The 16132-nt window shown below is 61.2% G+C and overlaps 1 protein-coding gene across 2 annotated transcripts; it reads right to left on the reverse strand.

Moving 5' to 3' along the window:
* Window positions 1–879: 879 nt before the first annotated feature.
* On the reverse strand, window positions 880–14685 carry BGN (biglycan). Of its 2 annotated transcripts, XM_086387589.1 has the most exons (9): window positions 14582–14685; window positions 8039–8134; window positions 5967–6218; window positions 5584–5696; window positions 4599–4812; window positions 3988–4098; window positions 3639–3732; window positions 3398–3536; window positions 880–2011 (listed from the first exon to the last, which is right to left on the reverse strand). In XM_086387589.1, exons 3-9 carry the CDS (start codon window positions 6205–6207, stop codon window positions 1814–1816), a joined length of 1110 nt encoding a protein of 369 aa, XP_086243715.1. In that variant the 5' UTR covers window positions 6208–6218; window positions 8039–8134; window positions 14582–14685; the 3' UTR covers window positions 880–1813. The 2 variants fall into 2 exon arrangements, with proteins under 2 accessions (XP_086243715.1, XP_086243714.1); XM_086387588.1 differs by lacking the exon at window positions 8039–8134.
* Between the last annotated feature and the right edge of the window lie 1447 nt (window positions 14686–16132).

Genomic DNA, 16132 nt, shown 5'->3' on the forward strand with positions numbered 1-16132 from the left:
TGGACTGCCAGGTCAGGGCTAGTATGAGCTGCCCGGGGCCACCAGCATGACAAAAGACCACACAGGGGCTTCAAACACAGATCCAGGCTCTCGTGTTCTGTCAGTGGCCCATGGCTGCTCAGGGAAGCCCTGGCTCCCATTGCCCAGTGCCCAGGACCCTGGTGCAGGACGAGGGCAGAGACGTCAGGTTGGAGGTAGCCTGCCTCCTGCTTAGCCCAATGGGCTTGCCACCCAAGGGGCATTTCTCTGAGGACTGTCCTCCCTTCGTCCTCTCTAGGGCAGATCTGTGTCCCCCGACTTCACCGGCTGTGTCCCCGGTCCTTCCTAGTAGCCTGAGCTTGCATGCTACGATCTGGGCATGGCTCTGCAGGCATACAAGGGGACCTACTGGGTGGACACGCCACTGGGAGCCTAGGCCAAGCCAGAACAGGTGGATGTACATGGCACTGGATCCTGTCCACATGAGGCCTGAACCTCCTAGGAGTGCGCCCCCTGGTGCTCACATGGGTGTGGCACATGGCTCTGCCCACAGCCGACATCCCATACCGTTCTGAGCCCCCAGATTCCAAGACCAGCTCCCTCTGGTGGTCTGCAGCCAGCTCTGCTTCAGGGATAGACCGGGCAACAGAGGGGACTAGAAGCGAGGGAAAGGGGGCAGCCTGGGGCCTTCTGCCTGGTTGCCCGGGTCCTCTAGGTCTAGCCTCCAACCTGAGGGTGCTCAGGACCCTTCCTCGAAGGCAGGGAAAGCAGCGAGTAGGCAACCCAAGGCTGGGTGTGGGCACACAGAGGCAGAACCTGGGAGCCAGCCACAGTAGCCCAGTGTGGCTCCCCCTTCTGCTGGGTCCCCAGACGCCCTGAGAGGTGGCACACACACAGCCGTATTGCACAGTGTTTCTTTAATTGAAAGACAACAACCGACCTCAGAAGCAGCCCCTCCTCAAGCTGGGTGTGATGGTTTGAAACCCCCACCAGACCAGAGGCCGGATGGCAAAGGGAGGGGAGACTGAGCCATCATGGGGGGAAGGGGGACAGTGAGAAGCATGATGGGAACTCCAGTGGGACAGACCCTCAGGGTCTGGCTGAGCCCAGGGCTCCTCTCTTGGCTGTGGAAGAGGGGGTGCAGCACCTCCCTATCCGCTGGCCTCTGGAAGGGTCACCCAGGCTTCGGGTGAGCCTGGGCAGAGTAGGAGGGCAGCTGTCCCCCACACTCCACCTGCCTGGGTAATGGCTGGGCAGAGCCCAGAGAAACAGAAAGCAGACCTAGTCCAAGGATGTCAGAAACGAGAGGGAGGGACAGACAGAGAGAGCTGAACAAGACTGGACCAGGGGCCAGGAGACTCAGGAGGCGTCCCTGGGGGGCCATGAACTCGCAGAAGGATGGCGGGGGGCTGAGGAGCACAAAGGTAGCTGGCTGGGCTGAGGAGGGATGTGTGTCTGGCAGGTGGGGTGGGCTTAGTGGGGTCTCCATCCTTGAGCCCCCCAGACCCAGGGACCGTTTACCTTGGACTGGAGCCTCAGATCATTTGCTTTTGGGGTGAATGGGAAGAAAGCTTGGTTGGGGGGGGGCGCCTCTGAATGGGTATGATGCGGGTGGGCAGGGGCAGCTCTGAATCCAAGGGGCATGTGATGGGGGCCAGGCATCACGCCCCACCTGCACACTTGGGAGCCAGGGTGGGGGTGTCAAGGGGCCGTGAGTGGAGGGTGGGGGTCAAAGGCGGGGCTTGGCTCCCTTGCTTTGCTGCCCCTTCAGGACACACGCCGTGCACCCCAAGAGACCCTTCCCAAGCCACCACCACAGCAGCTGCCACAGCCTCTACTTTTTATAGTTGCCAAACTGGATGGCCAGGCGGTCAGTGACGCAGCGAAAGGTGGCCGGCTGCACCTCCCAGTAGGGAACGGGGTTGTTGAAGAGGCTGATGCCGTTGTAGTAGGCCCTCTTGACCCCGAAGCCCACTGGGCAGAAGTCGTTGACGCCCACCTTGGTGATGTTGTTGGTGTGCAGATAGACCACCTGGGGACAGAGAGGTGTGGCTCAAGGCAGCAGGCCCCGTTGCCCGCCCCCAACCCCGCCCCTGAGTCAGCCCCACTTGGGGAGCCCAAGCAACGGGCAGAACCCGCAAGGCTGATGCCCTCCGTGCCAGCCGAGTCCTGCCTGGCCGCCTCAGGGGTTCGTGTGCTGCATCCATACAACCCTTTGAGGGCCTGGAGGTGATTCTTCCATTGTCTGGGAGTATAACCGGCTTACGTATTGTTGTTGGGCGGCTGTTGAACAGTGTTCAGGCACTGGTGTGTGACCAGGTGCTGGGATGGGGGGGTTAATGGGGTGGGTGTGAATGGGGCTGTTGATGTGGGAAGGATGCCACCCTGGGTTCACACAGTCCTTGGCCCTTCCTCTGGGTTCCCTGGACTGAGGTTCTCCTCCTCTTCCTAGTACTCAGAAGCACTTACCCCCCCACCCCCCCAACTCCCCGAAGCCTCTGTCTATGGGAATGTAGGGTGGGGGGCGTGAGGACTGTCTGATGAGGTGTGGCAGAGGGATGCATCCTGGAGGGCTGCAACAGTGCCTTCTAGAGGTGGCGGGATATGGCCACTAGAGGGCACTGCCGCTGTAGATTGGCAATCCCCTTGCAGGGCTAGGTGATGGATTCGCCCCAGCTGGACAGCCTGCAAGAATGGCCAGTCTCCTGGTATGTAGGCAGAGACTGAGGTCCAGAGCAAGGCCAAAGAAGACCTTGAGAGGACCCCTTGATCCCCTCATCAAGCCACTTCCTGCCCAGACTGTTCCCAAGCCCCTGGGCCTGTGGCACCTCTGTGGGGTCCCACCTACCCAAGAAACTCCAATATGTTGGCCACCTGACGCGAAAAGCTGACTCATTTGAAAAGACCCTGATGCTGGGAAAGATTGAAGGCAGGAGGAGAAGGGGACGACAGAGGATGAGATGGTTGAATGGTATCACCCACTCAATGGACATGAGTTTGAGTAAACTCTGGGAGTTGATCAAAGACAGGGAAGCCTGGTGTGTTGTGGTCCATGGGGTCGCAAAGAGTCAGACATGACTGAGTGACTGAACTGAACTGAACTGAACCCACCCGAGAGACCTTGAGCTCAAGTATCTACCAGGCTGGCTCTGGAGCATCCTGCCACTTCGCCACCCCTGTACCCAGCCTCCTCGCTGTCCACAATGGGGTCCCTAACTCTCCCCTTTCGCTTTCTCAGTGCCTTTCCAGATGAGGAGCGGGAGTCACCGGCCAGAGCACACATCTGACCAGCTGCACAGTGAACTCTGGTTCTGCTTCGTGGTGGGTCCGAGCACTGACAGCTAGGGTCTCAGCAGCTGCCCTGGGGACATCGACTGCCCCCTCCCTTCGCCGCATGTTAGAAACACCTGGCTCTCACCTGGAGGAGCTTGAGGTCTGGAAGACCAGCTGGCACCCTAGACAGCTTGTTGTTGTCCAAGTGCAGCTCCCGCAGCGTGGGCAGAAAACTCAGGCTCCCGTTCTCAATCATGCGGATCTGGTTGTGGCCCAGGCCCAGCCTGGGAAGGGATAGATGAATAAATGATGATGTGATGGGGTCCATGGGCTACAGTGCACTGGGCGGACTCAGGGCCCCCTGAGACCCCACCTCCACAGCCTACCTGTACAACTTGGAGTAGCGGAGCAGATCCTCTAGCTCGATTGCCTGGATTTTGTTGTGGTCCAGGTGGAGTTCATTGAGGGTCTCAGGGAGGTCTGCCAGGAAAAAAGGATGCTCTGAGCTGAATCCAGGAGACTGTGGGGTGGGGGAGGGCTGGTTCTGTGTGTGTGTGTGTGTGCGCGCTTGTCTGCACGATTTCACTCTTGGTGGAGCAGAGAGCCGAGCTCTGCCCCAGGTGGGGAGAGGGGCGACCAAAGCCCTCCCTGAGTACACTGGGTGGCTCCAGATGGCTCTGGGCTCCCTACCTGTGCTGTCCCCCAAAACGTGGGAAAGAAGGGCTGCCTCCCTACCTTTGGGGATGCCAGTGAGCTTGGCCTCGGAGATGCGAAGGTAGTTGAGCTTCAGGCCATCAAATGCTCCAGGTTCAAAGCCGCTGTTCTCCAGGGGGTTCCCACCCATCTCTAGGAGAGAGGCTCTCTCAGCCCTGAAGCCAAAGCTAAGCATCTGTCCCCACACCCTCGGGGCCTGTCACTTCCTAAGGGGCCCCCACTAAGCACCCACTCCATCTCCCCCTGAAAGCAGTGCCACTAATTTACTGGACGAGCTGTAAACTCCTTGCTGTTGAACACCACGAACTACCAAGGGTCTTTGGCCTGGTATGGGCCCTTGGGGACAAGGGGAGCCCACCCAGCTTCTCCCACCTGGCCCCTGGCTGGTAAGCTGTGCCAGCTCTATACTTGCCCTTTCTTTATGGGCCTGGGTTTCTCTTCACCTGGCCTTGGCATCTCTGGGGTGTGACCCTAGGCAAGCCTCCAGAACATTCTGTGAGGCCAGCCGGCTTGTCCGTGGCACCTGGCTGCTCTGGTGGGCAGAGCCCCCCTCCTTGACCCTCCCCCTTCCCTGTCCACCCTCGCCACCATGGGGGAGGGGTGAGGACCACCACAGGGCGGGCCTGGCTCACCAATGCAGTTCATGTTGCGAAGCCCACTGAACACGCCCTTGGGCACCTTGCGGATGCGGTTGTCATGGATGCGGAGCTCCACCAGGGAGCTGGGCAGGTTGGGAGGGATCTCCACCAGGTGGTTCTTGGAGATGTAGAGCTTCTGCAGCTTCCGCAGGGGGCTGAAGGCCTTCTCGTGGATCTTGGAGATCTTGTTGTTCACGAGGACCAAGGCCTGAGGTGGCACAGAAGTCCTCAGTTCCCCACCTGCTTGCCTTCTCCTCTCCCCTCTTCCCTGCCCCTGAGCTAGTGATTCATGTTGTCGGGGCTTCACAGATGCTGGAGTCCCAGCTCAGCCTCCAGGAGATCTACCTCTGCTCGTGGGCAGAGTGCAGAGTGGAAGCTGGCACTCAGGTCCAGCAAGGCCGCTGCAGCTCATGCCCTGGTTACCCTACTTGCACCCTGGTTGCGATGCAACCTTTCCTTACTGTGTTGCTGGGAGGAGCCAATAAGATGCAAAGGTAACAGTCAATAGAGAGAATTGGGCTGGGTGATCCTATCCTTCCCTGGTAGCTCAGAGAGGAAAGCATCTGCTTGCAATGTGGGGAGACCTGGGTTCAATCCCTGGGTGTGGAAGATCCGCTGGAGAAGGAAAAGGCCACCCACTCCAGTGCCCTTGCCTGGAAAATCCCATGGATGGAGGAGCCTGGTAGGCTACAGGCCATGGGGTCCCAAAGAGTTGGGACAGGATAAAAGGAAAGCGAAGTAGCTTAGTGACTTCACTTTACTTTTATCCTGTCCTGACATTGCACATGTGCCCATGACCCTGAGTGCTCCTGCTGCAGCCGCCTCCTAACCTCCCTCAGGACTCCCTGAGTCCCTGGTCCTCTCTCACATTGCACAAGTGCATGCCCACACCCATCGGGACCCCACCCCTCCACACACCCGCTGGGCTGCAGGCCTGCTGCCTCTTCCCAGCCCCTTGGAAGAGTCAGGGTGGGCTTACATAGAGGTGCTGGAGGCCTTTGAAGTCATCTTTTCGGAGCTCAGAGATGTCATTATTCTGCAGGTCCAGCAGGGTGGTGTCAGGCGAGATCTCCTTGGGCACAGCCTTCAGACCTGGGGGCCGGTGCTGCAGTCAGCAGTGTAAACCACAGCCATGGCCACGGCCACAGCCCCAGAGGGGTGCACATGCAGACCCGCACATGGGGACTCCATGGCTGCAAGTGAGTGTAGCTCCAAGGCCAGGGCTGGACACTCTTCTCCCTCCCCACGTGCTTTCAAGCAGACCCAGGGACACCCTCCCACAGTGAAATCAGGATCCCTGAGCCAGCTCCAGGTCACTCCCTGCCCACCCTCAGCCTTCCATGTCCGTCCCCCCAGACTGACCCAGGTCGGAGCACTGAACAACCCTCAGATGGCAGTGGCAGCCAAAAGGGCACATGGCGCTGTAGGTGGGTGGGAGGGAGTCCAGGTCTGGGATGCCCGAGGTTGTTTCTGCACCCGAAGCTTCCTCATCGTTCAGCATGGGCAGCCCATCATCCAGGGTGAAGTCCCAGAAGGCTTTTTGCTCAAAGGGCAGGGCCTGGCTCAGGGCCAGCAGGGCTGCAAGAGGCCACAGGGGCCACATGGTGGGCGTGCCTGCAAAGCCAGAGTGAGGAGGGGCCATCAGGAGAGCCCAGCTGATGCCCACGCCCGGGGGGCTGGGGTTCTGTGTGTGTGCTGGCCTCATGTCTGTCACACCTCCCCAGGGCAGCCAGACCAGGGCTGGAGTGGCCAGGAGGGAGGTGTGGGTGGGCAGAAGGTCCTGGGCAGGATAGGGGCATGGCTGGCTGTCCTTCTGCCCTGCTCCGTTTTCAGGCAGGACTTGGCCACCGTGGGCTATGCTGTGTCTTTCCAGTTAGCGAGTCTGCACCCCTCCAATGCATGAGCACACACACACATGCATCACCCCCTCCCCACACAGGACACTGAGTCAGCCTCAGCCTGTGTGTGTGGGGATCGGGGAGGCTAGTGGAGGTGGCGGAGAGGGAAACCCAACCCTCTGCCCCCACAGACCTTGAAGAATTAAGATTGAAAGATAACCATGGGGGCTGGGGCCAATCCTTTCCTGCCTGAGTCCCCTTTGCAGTGCACCCACGTTTTTCTAAGAAAGTCAAGAGGCCAAGGCACTAGGGTGGGCATGCTGGGCAGAGCTGGGCTAGCCCTGGAGCAAAGCGGAGGAGGGGGCATCCTCCCAGCCCATGTGTGGAATGCCAAAGATGGAGGGGGAACCCTGGCATCCCCCTCCATCCTTGCTGCTCCCGGGGGGCCTTGGCTTCCTCCTCTGGCCCACAAACCTTCCCCTGACCTCTGTCCACGGCCCAGCCCCCTGGAAAGGCCACAGGAAGGGAACAGGCTACTGCCAGGGTGGTGGGCAGGGTCAGGCTTGTCTGGAGGCCCCCAGGCCGGGAAGCGGGCTGGGGGTGGGAGTTGGGGGAAAGCGGCCCTGCCCGAGCCTGCCCCTGGTGCCCACATCTGCCTGCCTTCTCCTCCAGCAGAGGCTTCCCCCATCCAGATGGGCTCCTCTAGCAGGAAACCTTGTCCACGAAGAGGCTGCCCCCTTATCTAGATTTCCTGGGCAAGCCCCAGCCTCATTTTCCCAAGTGTGACACAGGGATACACATGCCCGCCTTGCTTATTACCCAAGCACAGGGTGTCTGGGGTTGCCCCGCATGCGGACCTCAACCCTACCCCACAGAGGCCCTCACTTGGGGCCCATCTTGGCCAGGGGAGGGGCTCTTTGGGGCTTCAGCAGGGTTGGGGTGAGCCCCCCGAGCCTGATAGCTGGCTGCAAAGTGGGGAGAGGCCCTGGGCAGGCCCAGTGGATGTGGGGCTGGGCTGGTGGCCTGGGGGGCTACTGCCTTGGAGCCCTGCCACCCTCAGGCAGTGGGAGGGCCTGTGGCCACTTGCAGACCTGTGGGTACAACAGCTCTGCCCCTGGTGTTCCCATTGATCGCTATCTGGCCGCCCTCTCTCGCACCCCTCCCGCCCCTCAGAGCTGGTCATGTGACCTGTCCTGGTTCCCACCTTTGCAGCAGCTGGGGTGGACAGTGTGCTTGCTGAGCAGATGCTGGAGGTAGGGGGTGGGGTGCCCAGGCCGGGGTTCAGCGGCCTCAGCCTCAGAGCCAGCCCCAAAGTGCCCCCAGCAGGCCGGCAACCCTCTTGAGCATGCAGCCCCCACTGATAGACTCAGAAAAGCCACCTTGCCTCCCAGGTCACACAGCAAAACGAGGGTCCCTCCTGGCTGGGGGAGCCCCTGGCCTTCCTGGCTCCTTTGGGCCTTGAGTGCCAGTGGTCACACTCAATGTCCCACCAGCCCTATGCTGGTCCCATAGGACTGGGGGAGTTCCCACCCCACCCCACCCCCCAGCCCCAAGGGTCTCGGCACAGAGTAGGGAGAAGACCCTAGGTTTGCCTACCTGTACCACAAGTCCCTTTTCCTTCCCACAGGTTCTCAAAGCACAGGTCACGGTAGGGTGGGCCCAGACTTCCCAGGCACGGCTGGACACCCAGGGCTGAGACGAGGAAGTGAAGGGGAGGGTGAAGGTAGAAGGGCGAGACGGAGCAGGAGGCAGAGGAGGCTGCTCCCCCCTCGCCTGGCACCCCTGCCAAAGCCACTACCTCACAGGGGGAATGAGTCAGGGCTAGAACACCCCGCTGAAGCCTTGGGAGGCTCTGAGATCCACCGTCCACCTGGACGGTTGGGGTGGGGTGGTCCGGCCAGGCCTGGGGGATCGGGAAGGCCTGGGGCCCTCCACATGGAGCGCCCTGGCAGGACTAGCCACCGAGGCCCTGCGTGGGCTCATGGGACCCTCCCTGGGGGCGACAGGAGGCTGCAGAGGAGTCGAACCAGGTTCCAAGGTGCATCTGGGGTCCCCGCAAAGAGGCTGAGGGAGGGTGTGGGGTGGGGAAAGGCAGGCTCCTTTGGAAGCTCACTCTGAGGGAGAGGGAGGCTGAGGTCTTGAAGGCCCCCAGAGCCCTCAGGGCAGAAGACAAGGTTTGGCTGGTTCTCCCCGGCTCCTGGCCGGGCCCAGGCAGTGGGCAGGCTGGCGGGCTTTCCGCCACAGCCCTCCTTTCCCCACAGAGAACTGGCAAGAGACTAAGCAGCCAGAACTGTGCAGGGGGGAGGGGGGCTGGCTGGACACCAAGACTGCCAGAGACCGCAAAAGACACCCCCGGCCCTCAGGGCCAGAAGGAGCCAGGGAGGGGCCTGGAGGAGGCGCCCAGGACCAAAGTTCCATTTGACGGAAGAGAAAATGGAGACCTAGAGAAAAGAACCCACCTCAGGCAATGCCAGGCCCCCAGGTTTTCACTATGGACACAGAGGGTGAGAACCATAGTCGGTACCCCCAGCCTAGCCAGGCCTCCGGGCCTCAGTTTCCCTTCATTGGCCTCCCCGGGCATGTCCCTGATGACTTCAGGCAGGCTCGGGCCCCATCAGGGGCTTCTCTGAGCTCAACGAGCTCCACATTCTCAGAGCAACGGAAAGAAGTGGTGATGGCGTGAGGCCTCAGGCCGGGCGCCCACACGTGGGAGTGAGGACCGCCCCCCCCTCCCCACTCAATAGGGCTCTCCTTGTCTGGCCCTCTGAAAGGTTGCGCAGTCCTCTGACTGGGATATCTCCAGGTCCCAGCCAAACAAGACACACTGGCAACCACTGAGAACACGGAGGGGCCATGCCAGGCATTCACGTCAGGCCAAGGGTGGCAGGAGCGGGCCCTGAGGTCTGGCAGGCCCTGGGAACTTGCTTAAAGATATGTGGCCCACAGCTGCCAAGTCAGAGATGCTGGACTCCTAAGCCCAGTGTCTGGCCCCACCAAGCAACCCGACCTGAACTCAGACACGTGTGCCATCTTCCACTCAGCCCTGCTGGTGCCCACTTTTCTGCCCACTTCCCTCTCAGACTCCAACCCATCGTCCCCTGCACCCTCCAGCTCTAGTCTGCCCTTAGGTGGCACCCAGACAGAGGGCACGGGTGCCATCCCTGGGTCTTTCTGAAGCTGACGTGTGTGTGCGCATGTGGGGATGACTGTGTGAGGGGCTGGTGGCTGCAGTGGGGATTAGGGTGAGCCCTGCCCTGCTTGTGTCTACACCCCAGCCACCCCTGAACCCATCACCATGGCCTCAGCATGCCTTCCAGCTATGAGGGGAGCAGGCATCCAAGCGTGGCTGGCCAGGGCGGCTCCTTCCTGCTGGGTCCTGTGCCCCTGCAGCCTTCAGGCACAGACTTGACCTGGATGTGGGCGTCAGAGACCCACAGGGAGCCAGCCCATCTGCTGCAAGGAGCTGGCCCCAGGCCAGTGGCTGGTGCTACCCAGGCCAGACCTTTCTCCCCACAGCCCTGAAGACACCCATCACACCCCCATCCTGCTGGGAAACCTCTGGAAGGCTGGAAGGTCTAAGGGCTGGCCTTCCACCGTGCCAGGAATCAGGGAGGAGATGAGCCAGGTCACCTGGTCTTTCTGCCCCAGAGCTTTCCTTCTCCCGCTCACTGAAGAAAGCCCGAGGGAGAGTGAGGGTGCTGTCACTTCCCAGGGGTGCTACAGGAGGTCCCAAGTGATTTCCTAACTCAGCCTTCCCCAGGGACAGCAGGAAGTGCTGTTTCTCCCATCGCCTCTCCCTGACTCAGGCTGGAGGTGACGCTGATGGAAAGCAAGGCTCTGTCCTGTGGGTCTGGAGCCCCCAGGCTTGCATCACGCAGTTTCTGGAAACACGGCATCTCTCAGGCCGCCACCATCAATAGCTCCCCTCGGCCCGCAGGGACAGATGGCCCTGTCCCACCTGCAGCTGTAGGGAAGTGGCCTGGGAAAGCCATCACGCCACCCTGGCCCAGAGGGTCCCCCAAGCTTTTAGCTCACAGCAGGCGACAGACCCCACAGGGAGATGTTCTCAGCCCGGCTCCCAGAACCTGAGGCCCTTGGCTGCCTTGCTCCCTCATGGGGCTGGGGGCTCAGCTTGGGGTGGAGCTTGCCCTCTGCAGCCAGCCTAGGAGGTCTTGCTGGACCTGTGACCTTCAGCTCCTCCAAGGGCTCCCCCTCTGTGTGGTGGGGTGGCCTGTAAATCCCTAGGACCGCCATCGAGGCCAAGCTGGAACTGAGACTGAGAGCATGGAGGTGGCACCCAGCTCCCCAGCTGCCCCTGTCTCTGGAGAAAGGGTTCCCAGAGCCAGTCTCCCTCTGCCCTCTGTCTGGCTCCTTCAGGTCCCAGTTTTGTTGCCCAAATCTGTGATCCCTTGGACATTTGGACTTCTGACCGCTGTGTCCCTTTTGGGCCATTTGATTCTTCTAGAGGCTGCTGGTGGGTGAGACGCGGGGGCAGATTCGCTGTTGCATGGAGCCTGGGACCTCTCCCAGCCTGCTGCCCCATGTCCTGCAGCTCTGCCCTATGCTGCAGTTTCTGCTGATTTAGGACTTTACACCATGGACCAGGAGAGCTGGGTGTGAGCTAGCCGGGTAGAGCCCCAGGACCCTAAACCCTGAGATTGGATGTGTTACCTAGGGAGAGGCAGGGGGGAGTCCTCAGACTCCCTGGCACCTTCAGTAGGCTTGGGATGTCAGACATCCCAGCCCACCAAGAAGCACAAACTGGGCTGCTGAGAAGGTGGGGGACAAGCCAAAGAGGGCTGAACTGTGGCTGGCACTCCAAGAGCCTGGGGTGGGGGCGGCCCCAGAGCAGGTGAAGGAAGTCCTGGGGGACCCTGGGGCTGACGGCTCCAGGTGCGGGAGGGCTTTCACCCCAGGACTTCTTATCTAGAAGGTTCATCTTATCTAGATGAACCACAGCCCCAGTGAGCAAGACTAAGCAGACCCCTTCCCCATTTCCCCCCAGGCTGTCTCCCACTGGCTTCCTTGAAGATGGGATTCACCAAAAAGATTTTGTGCGTGATTGAAGTGTGAGTGGGCCCAGTACGTGAGCAGAGAGGACAGAGGGGATGGGAGAGCACTGTCTGGCCTGGGAACCAGCCAAAAGGAGGAGTGTGGAGCTGGCAGGATCCTGTGTGCCCGCTTTCAGGAGCCCACGGCTATCCCCCCTCCCCCTACTGTGGCTCATAGCAGCGGGCCCCAGGAGGGTCACTGTCACCCTCTAGCCCCTCGAGTAGAGCTAAATCCTTGGGCTGGTGTGTCCCATCCCACCAGCAGGGTGGAGAGGCTCAGGGAGGGGTGCCCAGCTCAAGGCAGGGACCGAGATCTCCCACCCTGGGGTAACCAGTGAGGACGATTGGGAGGCTGTCAGGTGGGTGTGGGAAGACCTTTTCTAACAATCCAGGGTGTTGGCACATAGGCAAGGAAGAGGGGGCAGACATGCTGGCCAAAGGACCAACGGCTCAGTGGCCTAGCAAGTAGAGCTTTGGAGACCCTAGAGCTGGGGCTGGGGTCCTGCCTGGGGGCAGGGGGCAGGCGCCAGACAGTGCCTGGCCCTACGGGCACTTTGGGCGTTGGGCTGTGCCTGCTGTTCATGTGCTCCTGGGTGGCCCTGGGGGCCAGCCACTGTCCCAGGCCATGTCCCAGGCAACCAAGGACAAGTGACAGCTAGGACGGGTCTGTCTCCTTGGGGCTTCTCCAGGGAGCAGGGGAGGGCTGGCAGTGGGTGGCTCTGGGAAGCAGGCTCATGACTGATTCCTCCTCTGGGACTTAATGCCGATGCTGGAAGGGACCCTCTGCGGTCCTGAGTGACTACAGAATATCGCTAAAGAGACGAGATGCTTTCTTGTCTTTTGAATACCCCTTCTGCTCCAGTCCTTCCCCGTTCACCCTTCTGTCATGAGCCAGGGCCACTGATGGGATTGGGGAGAAATTCAGGCCAAGGCTTGTATGTCATCCTGCGCAATGGTGAGAGGGCTAGCACCCTACGTTTCTGGGCCCCTAAAATCAGCTGGCAAAGAACTGCCACCAGACCTGTAGTTGAAGGGACTGAGCCTCGGACTCCCCATCAACACAGTGAGGCCCCTGCTCCAGGGCAGGGCGTTACAAGCAATAGGCTGGTTAATGTGTTCTGTGACCTGGGTCCTTGGGACCTGAAGGTGGGCCAGTGGGTGAGCCAGCTAGGGTTGCGGGGCGGCCACTCAGCTGCTGGCTACATGGCAACGGGAGCCCTCCCTGGTGCCAGTCTCTTTCCACGGCCTGGCCCCTGTGGCTGAGAGACAGCCATGTGCCTTCCTTTCGATGAGCCTATGGCAGCTGGTCATAGGGCATTCTGCACAAAAGTGCTTCTGCCCAACCATCAGGGTGTGGATTGCATAGGTGGTTGCAGGGGGCCAGGAGGCGCTCACCTGTGTGCACACAGGGGCGGCCACGTGTTATCCCTCCTTATGAACCCGAGAGCCTGGATGCACATTCCAGAGCATCTCCAGCTTCTCTCAATTCCAACCAGTCCCCACAGGTTGGCCGGCCAGGGAGGGGCGTGGACACAGAAGCAGGAGACCCCAGGGCACGGGACTGGCCACATCGGGGACCTGAGCGGCCCTTAAGAAGACTTCAACTGTGAGAGCAATCTCCCAGGCCTGAGCAAGGTCTGCTCCGTGCCCCCCACCAGCACTCTGCCTCAGAGGACCCTGGGCCTTCTGCTCCACTGAGCAGAGCCAACTCAGGAAGCTCTTGCCAACCCGTGCCTAGGCCCCAGACCCATCCACAGAGTGGTGAGGTGGGGCTCCCACCCCTGAGTCTTTCAGGGCACTCTGCTGGGTTCCTCAGCAGGTCCCTTGGCATGCCAGACATCTTGGGAGCTTGCTAGGACAGGGGCCTGGGGCCCGGCCGCCTCCCACACCAAACCGCACACCCTACAGTTGACCATAAGCTATCACGATCAACACTCGAGTGCCTTTAATGGCTCCCTGGATGCTATGGGATCAGTAGCCAGGGTTTGTTGGTCCTGCCCCTCTGTGGGCCTCTGTTGCCCCCTCTGTGCAATGGATGGGGTAGGGGGTCCCATGAGACCAGCTCTGGAGGGCAACCTTGTTAGCGCTGTCTGGTTTCAGATCTGGGATGCTCTTTCCATTCTAGAGGTGTCCCCAGGTACCCGCGGGGTGCGTCCTTTGGGGAACAGAGCACCTAGCCTGGGATGTCTTGAGCTCCACCCCTCCCTAAAAGTGCCCATCCTGGAATGATGATGTCCTTGAATTGACCCACAGAGCCCTTTGGGGCCCCAGGCCAAGCCGGCCTGGCTAACACAGCACAGTGGCCTGGGTTTCCTTCTGCACCCCTCTTTGGAGCCTCAATTCAAGGAGGTTCTGGGGACAGAGAGGCCTGAGCCACTCAGGCAGCCCCACTCAGGCCCCCCACCCCCAGCCATGGCTCTGTAGACCCACGCCTCACCCAGGAGGAGGTGAATGCAGAACACTCGCCTGCGAGTAAGCAAGGAATATCTGGGCAGGGTGCCTGGGGCGTGCCTGGGAAACCAAGTCGCGGAGCCCATGCCGTGGTCTAGCCCCAGGCCCTGGGAATTGCTCCCCAGCACTGAGTTCAGGCCGAAGCCTGGAGGTCTATCCTAACCAGGGGCCAGAGTCAGGCCAGCGAGGGGGTGCAGGGCGCACCTGGGATTTGATGATGTTCTGGGGTGGCCGCCAAGGGGCAGAAGCCCAGGGGGATGTGGAGTGTGAAGCAGGGCTGAGCAAGGGGAGACGGAAGGGGATGGAGAAGGTGCCTGGAGGACCCAGGGGGGAAAAGAGGCTGAGATGGGACTGGGACCAAGGAGGGCCCGCAGGGTGGCCACGAAGGGGCATGCTGGGATCCTGCAGCAGGGGGCCGTGGGAATCTGCAAGCAGCCTCCGGGGGCGGGGGGGGGGGGGGCGGCGGGAGATGGTGGTGAGGGGGCCGCAGGGGCAGGGGTAGGGACGAGGAGGGTGAGTTTGGGGGGGCACAGGGTTGGGGCATCTGGAGGATGAGACAGCAAGGGTGAGGGTGGTTCCAGGCCAGCTGTAGGAATGGTGGGGGACAGGATGGAGCTTGTGGGGGTGGGGGCCTTACCTGAGGAGGGCAAGCGGTGGGCACGCGCTGGCTGGTGGGCAGCCTGAGGCGTCAGCCAGTCCCTGTGTCTGTGTGTTGTGTCGTCTGAGAGCAGCTGCTCACTCCTGGGCAGTTCGGGGAGAGAGGGAGAGGGAGGCGGCGGGAGGGAGGGTAAAGGCTGGGCGGGCGGGCAGGCCGACGGGGAGGGGACGGCGGGGAGGGGGCGGGGATGGGGGGAGGGGGCGGGGAGGGAGGGAGAGAGGGAGGGAGGAAGGGAAGGAGGGGGCAGGCTTCCCGGCCCCCCTGGCAGCTTCAAAGGGAGTAATTTTCTTGTAGACGGCTGGGCTAGCTGTGCCCCTCCCCCTTACGCCCCCCATCCCGAGGACGACCCCCCCCACTCCAAGGCCACGACCCCCTGCCCCCCACCCCGGGGAGGCACACTCTCTCACTCAGACAAGGCCCCTTGGCGTCTCCAGGCCGACGACGCAGCCTCAGAGATTCAAACTTTCCACCAGCCGGATGGGGACACTGAGGCCCAACAAGGGGGGCGGGAGCTGGCTCGCTGGCCGGTGCTTGGCCTGGAAGAGGAAGGTGAGAGGGCAGAAATGGAAAGGGGACAAGGGGGTGGTGGCCTCCAAGTGCTAGTCCGGCGAGGGGCCCCTGGTATCCTGTCCTGAGCCTTCCCAGAACGAACGTGTGGCAGCCGCAGCCTGGGGAGGAGGTGGTTGTCTGGGATCAGGAAGGGAGCTGTGGTGGATTGCTGAAAGGGCTGGATCCACTTCCTGGCCCACTCCAGCCTTTTTGTCCCTGTGACCTCAGAATGGGGTTCAGCTGGGAACTGGCAGGGGGCAGCACAGATTCTGGGGGTCCTCCTCCCCGGCTTGCCTGCCCCGAGCTGAGGCTCGCAGAAGCTGATTCAGAGAGGCGGAGCCGGCCAGTCATTCTTCTGCTCCATCCAAGCAGGTCCCCCAGGGTGAAGGAACCGCGATGAGGGTGGCCACTTCCTCAGCGCTGAGGCTGGTGCTGGCCACTTCTTGGGGTAACCGGGTCAGCCCACCAAGTGTCCCAGAAAGAGGCTGTCAGCAGCCATGACACCCACGCCATCCCTGGTAGCTCAGCCACTTCCTGAGAGACAAGCCCACCCCTCCTCCCTGTCCCATGGGGTCCCAATTCTTCCCCACCACCCTGGCCCTTTTTGCCCAGTCTTGGCCCAGGGAGCCTCCTGCAAGAGCAGCTTTGGGGAGACAGAGGTGAGGGTTTAGATGGGACGAGAAACTGAGGCAAGGAGCCCCACTGAGATCTGCAAAGGAGAATGGGGAAAGAAATGAAGGCCAGACAGAACTCCACTGAGCCCAAAGGAGGAAAAAAAAAAAAGAAAAAACTCAACATGGCAGGGGTAGAGGGCAGGTCAGGGAGAGGCAGAGCTAGTGAAAGGAGAACAGGGGTGAGGCCTCAGGGTCCCGCCTACCTAGCCAGCAGGTAGGTTCTAGAAAGTTCTACCAGGGCAGCGGTTGGGCCCAAATCCCTTTTCTGTGTGGAAGCATCCATTCAGGCATGGCCGGTTGGACCTGG

The sequence above is a fragment of the Bos grunniens genome, chromosome X (assembly GCF_055505025.1).
Source record: "Bos grunniens cultivar Pamir isolate PY7600 chromosome X, Bosgru_T2T1.0, whole genome shotgun sequence".
Taxonomy (NCBI): Eukaryota; Metazoa; Chordata; class Mammalia; order Artiodactyla; family Bovidae; genus Bos; species Bos grunniens.